Here is a 9,644-nt window from a genome sequence, read left to right as displayed (position 1 = left end):
GCGTTAGTTGGAACGAGTGAGGGGTTTTGAAAAAGAGGAACCCAGCGGGACACTTTTATAAGTGCCTTATTCTATTTTAGTGTAATAAAAGCAGTTGAAAATACTGTATCACACTTCGCAGGGTGCCCGTACGCATTAATCTGAGGAAAGCTGCCTTCTGCTCACACATTCTTCGTGAATAGCGATCCCTGCCGCCGCGCCCAACCCTGCGAGGTCCCAAATGCCACTAGGGCTATAATAACGCCTTCAGTTTCGTGTCGCCACGCATTTTCCGAGCTGCTCCCATAAATCGGGAGCGCACACCCCCGCGTGCTAGTCCAGGCGCCCTCCGCCCTCCTCCGAGGTTGCTGACTGGGCTCCTTTGGAACCGGGAGAATCGAAGCCCCGCCCCGGGGAAGTCTGCGGCAGCCAATAGCAACAGGTATCGGGCCAAAAGGGGGAGGCAATGATGGCGCTGGCCTTCTGAAGCTGGGAAAGGGGGCGAAGCGGGGAAGGCGGGAGCAGGGCGACGGAGTTGGACCGAGTGGCAGCGGTGGCGTCCGTCCGCGTCCTTCCCGGCGATGGTTTAAGGTGAGGACTCGCTCGAGGAAAGGGCGAAGCGAGCACAGCGGTGAGGGGGGGGGCGCAATTGAGATCTGTGCTGAGGGGGGAGGTCGCTCTTTCAGAGCCGTGTTGAAAGGGGGCCTTCTTACACGAAGCCCCTTCGCTTTTCGCTGTTGTCAACCGAGCCGGATCCGTGGTTATACGACGAGGTGAGGCCATGAGATCGAACCTGGGGTGAATTAGCAATCTTTTCCTGGAAAATACAAAACTACGGTCGTTTCTTTGGCCCCTGCCACTCCCTTTGACAGGGCGGGGCAAACAGCAGAGATACCCATACCAGATGGGTATCAATCATATGGGATTCCTGTGACTTTCTGGCCTGGAGCTGGAACCAGTGGTTGCCCCAATCTCTGCACCTATTAATTTTTTTTGCAGCCAAGATTTGATAGCTGTGTTAAATCTTGGTGATGGTTTCCAAGTATGCCGCACAACTTTTAACTTTGTAGGGAGGTTTGTCATATATAGAAACATAGAAGATTGACGGCAGAAAAAGACCTCATGGTCCATCTAGTCTGCCCTTATACTACTTTCTGTATTTTATCTTAGGATGGATATGTGTTTATCCCAGGCATGTTTAAATTCAGTTACTGTGGATTTACCAACCACGTCTGCTGGGAGTTTGTTCCAAGCATCTAGTAAAATAATACTTTCTCACGTTGCTTCTGATCTTTCCCCCAACTAACTTCAGATTCTGCCCCCTTGTTCTTGTGTTCACTTTTCTATTAAAAACACTTCCCTCGTGAAAACCGGTTTTCCTTACAGAGCTAGGTTATTTTTATCCTGATTTCCAGGCTTAACTGTTGGGAAAAAAAATCAGCAGTATATTTCAATAACTTTGTAATAACACAACAATTGCTCTTCCCAAACTGGGTTTTAAAAACTGACTCATGCCATTATCGTTTTGTGTAGATTTAATGCAAGTCAGTTTTTTCAAGATGTTAGACAGCCAACTTTATTTTGTTTTTCTTCTAAAAAGCTTGTGGAACTCCTTCCTGAATGTTTAAACGTGATTATAAGTATAAAGCATTGTTCCAGAACATTTCTGCATCTCACTATCTTTTCTAATTTGCTTTAGCAATAAATTTGATTATATTCTATTGTGTTCTCATAAAGTTTGCATATGTGTTTTTTTATATACTAATGATTTACAATTTTGCTGCAAAGAGAATATTTTAGAAACAGGTGCCACCTATAAATGGTACCTAAATAAATGACAGTAGGAGCTTATGATCAATTTGTGCAGGAATAACTGGCTTCTATCTGGCTTCTAAAGTATGATTTACTGTATATACCAAAACTTAGACCTCTTTAAACAGTTTAAATTAAATGTATGAAGTGGTTGTCATTTTCTTCTAAATAATTTTTTTTACTATTTTGATACATGAGCTTTGTACATTTTTAGTACAATAACAATTTCCCCTGGGAAAAAAAAGTAGTAAAAGATATTAAGAATGGCCCATGGGGTCTGATCTTTGGTATACTGTCTATATGTATGTTTGTGTATTACAATTCTGTTTTAGAATAGTGGGAATAAAAACAATAATAATTATTTTTTATTTCAAAAGTTGGATTTTTATAATTACTCTAGTAATTGTAAATTTGCATAAAATATTGCCTCTTACTTGCAATAATAATTTTTACTAAATTTACAAGGTTTTTTTCATACATATTAGTATTAAATTATAATCTGTTTTATCCTTTAATTTCTCGGTGTTTTAAAAGCGTTGTTTAAAAGCATAATACAGTGAAATGTTAAAAACCTTATTAGGACTGTGCGCTGCCTTTGAAGTAATTCAGAAAAGATCCTTTGGGGAGCATAGGAGCACAAACATAGCATCTGCCTGCAGCTCTTTCAAGCTACTGCATCTTTTCCTGCAGATGTAGGACTGCCCTCTGTAACTATTGTGAGATTCTGGAGAAAATTGTAGTTATTAGAACAAGTTGAAGATGGGCATTACATTGGCACTCTGAAGCCAACTTTTTATAATTCAATCTGGAACAACCCTAAAACCTATTTGAAGGATAGTTTTGTTTCCAATTCTGGTTAATGTATGCCACATGACCAAGCTTGACTGGTCATTCAGATGAGACACAAAGATTGTTACAATATTACATACTAAGAAATAATTGAGTGCTGCCGTTTTTCTCCTGAAGCAGATTTACAGATTATGGATACTCTACTAGTGTACAGTATTCACCTTTGATCAAATAAGGGTGCCACTCCTAGAATGTTACCTTCATTTCCCCTGAATGAACATATTGTATCAGGTCCTTGATGAGCCTTATATTATTTGTCCAAAAAAAATATTGTTTGCAATTCTTTATTTTGGGATCCAGTCAAAGTACCCACCTTGACCTGTTTAATTCATCATAGACTAGTTTCATTCTGACTAAATGGAATAAATGCCTACTTTCATATTGCTTGCAGGATACAGTGATGTTTTAATAGTGGTGCATAGCTGTGAAAGTCTGGATAAGAATTAACTCTACGAGTTAAATGAAAACACTTTCACCTGAAAGTACTTTTAAGTTTGGCTAGCTACAGCCTTTCATCTTTTATTCATTACTGTTGTGTATTATATTTAGCATTTTAATTGCATACTGCTCAGAACCTTACTAAGTGAAACCTATATCTAATAAACATAAATACAATTCAACTAGACCCCCTTCATTTCTTACATAAATGCATTTTATTGCCCTGGTATCTTTAATAATATTTTTCTTGCAGGGCTAGCAGTGTACTAGAAGTTGAATATAATTGGTATGAGTTCATCTTTTAAACTATTGCACGCAGAATGTTTTATAGGACTAGTGGCCAATAAAAGTGTCCTAAACTACCATTTAAATTAAAACACTCAAACTACCACTTAAAATAAAACTCAATATTGGTTAGTAGATTTAGTTATGTATCTATCTCCATATAAATATTATGGATAAGATTTTTAAACAATTGTCAAAAACAATTTTGATGAATTGACCCTAGATAACACATACATAATAATCTCTTCCTACTGTAAGAGTATTTGTTGACAGTAAAAAATTAAATATTACAATAATAACAAAAATAAAATAAATTCTAAATAAAGCCTCCAAATAACTCTTAGCTGAGATGATTGGTATTTCCATTTTTAATCTGCATAAAACCATCAAAAAGAGCAGGGTATGCTTGAGAATATTGGCTCAGGGCAGACTTGGAAGAGGAACAAAACAAAATTAGGGCATAGAAGTTGAAAAGATGTATACTCATTAAAAGTTTTTCTCTGCTATTAACTGGGGGGGGGGGGGGGTTTGCAGGAAAAGGCAAGATTTATGTTCCTTTAGTTGAGAGAGGGGAAAGGCTCCATTTTGGAGACAGAAATCTTCCTTGGAGAAACAAGGGAAGATTCAAATGGAAGATTATCTTTCCCAAGAGTCTCATTGGACTTACCTAAAAAAATAGCTGAGCAGCAGAAGGAGCCTGGTTTCAGGCCACAAAATAATAAAGTCCTCAAAATAGAATGACTTCTTCATTGCAGATTTTCTTCCCTGTCCTTGTTTGAGAGGAATCTTGCTGCTGTGACATACCTTTCCATTGTAGTCCTTAAAAAACTTTTAACTGTATCCTAGAAGTGTTTCTTAGTCCTCCAGAGAAGAGGCACAAAGGCTTGGCCTTTTGAAGTAGGCTAGACCTGTAACTTTATCTAGGAAAACCAGAAATATATCTCTTACCTTTAGGAGATTTCCACTGATTAGGTGGCATTCTGTTATAGTTAACTAAAGTTAAAAGTTGGGCAAGAGGTAGACAGAGATTTGAGTTTCTCGTTTCTATTTGTTTGAAGAGATTCTCCATCATCGAGGTCAGAGGTATCAAACTTGTATCATCACGGCAGCATCTTATGACGTATTGCAACTTTTTTCCCCTTCGCTAAATCGGGTGTGGATGTTGCATCTGGTCCACGGGCTGCAAATTTGACACTTGGTTATAGTTGTCTCAAATGGTTTTAAAAAGAAGAAGAAGTCGAATAGTAGAAAGAGTGTAAAGGGCCAGCGTTAGAGCTAGGGCTTCCATGCTTTGTGGCCTGTGGTTTAAACACATAGGTGGTGTAGATTTCCCTAAGGTTTTATCCATATGTTTTTGACGTAACTGCTAGTGCCAATACGTATCAGTGGTTTAAGGGTTTGTTCATTCAGTTTCTTTGTTATTCAAAATTTGTGTCAATCTATGTTTACAGTTTGTCGTTTCATTTTGATATTATGATTTGTAACGTAGATTGCTGGTTTTACAAGTTGTTTTTGTTGGATATTTTTCTTGATGAATAATTTTTAAGTAATTTCTTTTTTTTAACCAATGGTACCATTTGTCCCATTTGTCCCTCATATCTCTTTTCCCCTCTTCCCCAACTCCCTCCCCTTCTTCTTTTCTCCCTCCCCACTTACGTGTACTATACTGTATAAGTAAATCATAATTGCTAGAATGTACATTACGTATATTCCCTTTGCCTTTCTGTACCCTGTTTTTAATGTATATATTCAATAATTAAAAAAAAAGAAAAAAAAGAAGAAGTCAAGTTGTCTTTTGAAAAAGCACATTTGAGTCAGTTCTGTTTGGTTATCTCTATAGATGGTATTGTTCAAGCAGAATACTTGGGTAAATATCAAATTGGTGGGGTTGTAAGACAATTGTTAAATTATTAGGCAGAAGAAACGGAGCCGCCCCGAGTTGTTGTGAGCCGCCCCAAGTCCTCGGAGAGGGACGGCATACAAATCTAATAAATTATTATAAATTATTGTTATTATTAAAAGCATGTCTTGATTGGTGTTAAAGTATTGAAACAAAATGGCATAGTGGAAGGATGATGCTATTGTGGGTCAGACTTCACAAGCCGAGTAATAAATCCTAACTCTTCAAACACTAAATCATGTCTTAAGAAAGTTGTTTGTGGTAGAATTTTCAAAATCTCAACATGGCCGAAAATTTTGCAGAAAATAGAAAATCAGCCCTGTATGTTTGCTCTGGGGTTTTAAAACTTAGACTTTTCCTCCTGCCTTTGTAAATCAATGGACTTTGCCCTGTTTTTCCTCAAGTTGAGAGTCAGAAACATTTGCTGAGTGTTTATATAATGATTCTGTCTAGCTTGGCCATTGCTAGATCCTGCTAGTTTTAGCTTTTATCCAATGGAATGGAGGGAGTGCATGTTATCATTCACTATTTCTTGATCTTGATTGACCCCTTAGCTGGTAAATAATCTTGTGGGCATTGCCCCATTAGTAGGGTTATAGGTCTATAATAGCACAGATAGATTGAATGAAGATCCAAGTTCCTTTTTTATTTTCCAAATTGATTGTTTTTTAAAAATAATTTTAGACATCATGGCACTAACATAAAAATCAAGACATTAGTAATTAAAATCACAGCCAACAACTGTACAAAATCTGTGGGATACACTTAAGGCCTATGTAAGAGGAGTAACAATATCCTTTACGGCAAAGAAGTATAAAGAAGAGAAAAGGGAATATAACAATAACGAATGATTTTAGGCAACTGGAAAGTGCTTTACAACAAAACCCTAAAGAGATTTTAAATTAATAATTGACATTCATTGTACGTTCTGTGGACAGAGTGGGCTCTGCAAACTCATATGGAGCCAAGGATTATGAGCTTGTCTAGGGATTATGAGAATTGCCAATACATCTGAAGGATGTATTGCCGAGACTGGGGAAAGCTTCCCAATGACTTATTTTATCCAGTGAGGCTGCCAAGATTCCTTTCCCTTTTTTAATGCCACAGACAACTATGGGCAAAGGTTCAGACATTCAGTGGGCTATAAATGGAAAGATTATGAGATTATTGTCTATGCTTGTACTATTTTGATTGAGCTGAATTATTTAATTGAACTAAAATATTAGTGATGATTTTGATTTTTTATTACTAAAGAAAGGAATATAAATTTACATGTTACATTAGTTTTTATTTTAAGAATTGTAAAACACGTTTAAAGAAGAGTTATTTTGCAGTAATACCAAAGTTTTATGTAGTTGGATATTGAGGCGTTATTTGTAAACCATGTAGATATGCGTCTAATTGCAATATTAATAAGCACATAAAGATGGAAACTGTGTGTGTATGCATGTGTGTGAGAGTAAAACTTTATTGGTATTTACTACATATCCTCTAAACTAAAATATACCTCAATTTACCTTTCTTGAAATTGAAATAGTGCTTTTTGGTTAGTCGTCATATTTTGCTCCGAATACATCTTCTTGCAACAATGTTGTACATTTATTTATATTTAACAATATTTATTGGCCTTCCAATCCATGTTTGAAAATATGCTCCATCTACATTTGGAAATCAAATTAAAGCTCCAATCTTTGATTCTGTATTACGAAGTCAAGACATTATATTTGCTCTCTGGTTTCTTATGAAAATGCCCGGAGATTGAACTGATGGGTTTTTAAAAATAAATTTGATTGATTTTTATAATATAAATGAATACCCACAACACAAAACTGCACAGTGATATGTGCTTCCGCCACCCAACAACAACAATCATTTGGTCCCTCCGCCAGTGAGGGTGTACTAATTTATAATATTTTAAAACCAGGAACATCAAACTATTTACAAAGTGTAGAGTGATTCCAATTTGTTCTTTATGGCTCTGTCTCGTATTCTACTAGCCATAAAACCTCTGACCCTGTCCCATCTTCCTATCAGTTTTTCCACTTTATTTTCATCGATCGTATTCGTTTTAATTTCCATAATTTCAAATTGAATGTGTTCCACTATGTACCGATACCAGTTTTGTATTGTCCATTTTGTTGCATCCTTCCAACCTAAAACTATTACCGCTTGGGCACTTTCTATAGCTGATTCTTTAATTTCTCTGAAGTCACCCTTATCCCTCCTCGTTATTAGAACTGCTATCTCCTTTGTAATCACCCATTTTATATTCAGCATCCTATTAATCTCATCTTGCATCTTTCCAAAATTTTTGTACTACGAGATTGAGCTGATGTTGATACTTGAAATAAGCACACTGTATCCTGAATGTGAATGGCATTTCATTTTAATATCTCAACTGGAGTTGCAGTACATTGTTACAAACTTTCAGCTAGATGAATGAGGCACAGTTGTGATTAAAGTATATTCATTGGTTTGTCTACTGAATGTACAAGATAAATTACAGAACTGGTAGTTTGTGAATCTCATTTTTAACCTTGTTTATTTCTTCCAGAAAGCTGTCCTTCTTACTGCAAAGCTAAAATTTAGCTTCCTATCATTTTGAAATAGTAATACACACAACTGTATTACAAAGCAAAAGTTGCTTTTAAAGCCTTAAAATAGTACAAAAGTAGCCTGAGAAGCTTGAAAGTAGCCTTAAAGACCTTACAAATAGCCTTAAAATTAGTTTTAAAGACGTTAAAGCATTACAAAAGTACAGTAGTTTTAAAAGCTCAGAAAAAAATCCACACCTTAAAAGTTTAGAAGAAAAACCAGAAAATCCTTGTGAAGCTCATGTGTATAACATAGCCCTGCCCATCATTTTTCATTTTTTTTCCTGCACTTCCAATTTTTCATCATCTCCTCAATGTGACAGTTAAAGATTGGTTATTCTTACCATAGGATCACTTAATTATTTCATTATTTTACAAACTTTTCCAAGACTGTAAAAAACAGTACTTTGATTCATTCATTGCTGAATATTCATATTAAAATGTAATCCTTGTGTTTCATTTTAGATTATTTGGATTATTGCCTGATGTAAAAAAATGGGAGAAATAGAAGGAACTTACAGAGTACTGCAAACTCCAGCATCTCGTTTGGGAGTTCAGAAAAATTCTGGAGTGAGTACTCTGGAACCAGGACAGAATATTTCTTCTGCCATGGTCTCAACATCTCCTAGAACTTACGAAAGATCTATACAAATCAAAGTAAAGCTTTTGGATAATACTCAGGAAGTAATTGATATTGAGGTAAGATTTCAGCAAGGTGTTATGTCCAAATGTTTAAACTTGCTCTTTGGAAAATGGATTCACTTGAATGAGAATGTGTTGTTTGAATCTAGACTCATGGCTTACATATTTAAAAGCCCTTTAACACTGGAGTTAAATGGAAAGGTGTATATGTGTTTATACGTGTCTTGGGGATATAGTTAGTTCAATGGTGGATTGCTACCAGTTCAGACTGGTTCGGGTGAGCCAGTGGTGGAAATTTGGCCCAGTTTGCCGAACCAATAGTGATGGCCAGTTGCCACACTCCCAAACCAGTTTGCCAGTTGCTACTGCTTGAAAGCGGCTGGCAACAAACCCTTGGTGCATGTGCAAAGGCTTCTACCATGCGCAGAGGGTCAGTACCAGGATGTAATGCCTGCGAGCGTAGCAAGCACTTCTGAACCGGAAGGGAAGGTAAGAGAAGACCATTCCTGAGTTACTTCCTTTATCATAGAAAGTAGTATACTATTAATATTAAGTTCTTAAAAATATAACAAAATCTAATGAAGGTTTCTATTTGGTTTGCAACTGTAGAAGCACTGGTTTCATCTTTAGTGAATGACTTACTAGAAACTTCCCAAATGTATTTCAATCATTGTAAAATGTGTCATTTTGTTTAGGCTGTTGTAAATGCTAAAGAACATTGCAAGTAGTAAATCAGTTTACTACATTTTTAGCAATATAATAGAAAGCATTGCTCACTTGTCTCCAGTGTCAAATTCATAGAATCGTACGGTTGGAAGACCTTGAAGATCATCTAGCCCAACTCCATATAATTTGTATGAAATACAGTATACTATTCTTCCCAACTCAGTAAGATATGTCTCACCATTTTTTTCTTTGATTATCATAAAACAAATCGCAGTCCTAGAGCCAACAGTCTTTGGATAATGATGATTTATGCATCAACATTATGCATCAATTCTTATGTTTTTCTTTTTTATAACAGCAATGGACATATTTAGATTTTGATTCTTTTTTCGATTCTTCATAAAACACAATTTATTTCTTGAAACTTCTATACAATGGGAAAGTGTGATCAGCTTTAGAAATGTGGGGTGTGGCAGCAT

General features: G+C 36.3%; 1 protein-coding gene across 2 annotated transcripts in view; it reads left to right on the top strand.

The window, feature by feature from the left end:
* Positions 1-426: 426 nt before the first annotated feature.
* Positions 427-9,644, top strand: part of FARP2 (FERM, ARH/RhoGEF and pleckstrin domain protein 2) — an 81,165-nt gene continuing 71,947 nt past the window's right edge. For both annotated transcript variants that reach the window (XM_070753220.1, XM_070753219.1), the window contains exons 1-2: positions 427-570; positions 8,323-8,556. In XM_070753220.1, the coding sequence (XP_070609321.1) occupies positions 8,353-8,556 (204 nt within the window). In that variant the 5' untranslated portion in view covers positions 427-570; positions 8,323-8,352. The remainder of the gene's footprint in view (positions 571-8,322; positions 8,557-9,644) is intronic.

Source organism: Erythrolamprus reginae, chromosome 5 (genome assembly GCF_031021105.1).
Source record: "Erythrolamprus reginae isolate rEryReg1 chromosome 5, rEryReg1.hap1, whole genome shotgun sequence".
Classification (NCBI taxonomy): Eukaryota; Metazoa; Chordata; class Lepidosauria; order Squamata; family Dipsadidae; genus Erythrolamprus; species Erythrolamprus reginae.
The sequence above is the reverse complement of the archived record's forward strand: the minus strand, read 5'-3'. Positions and strand labels throughout refer to the sequence as shown.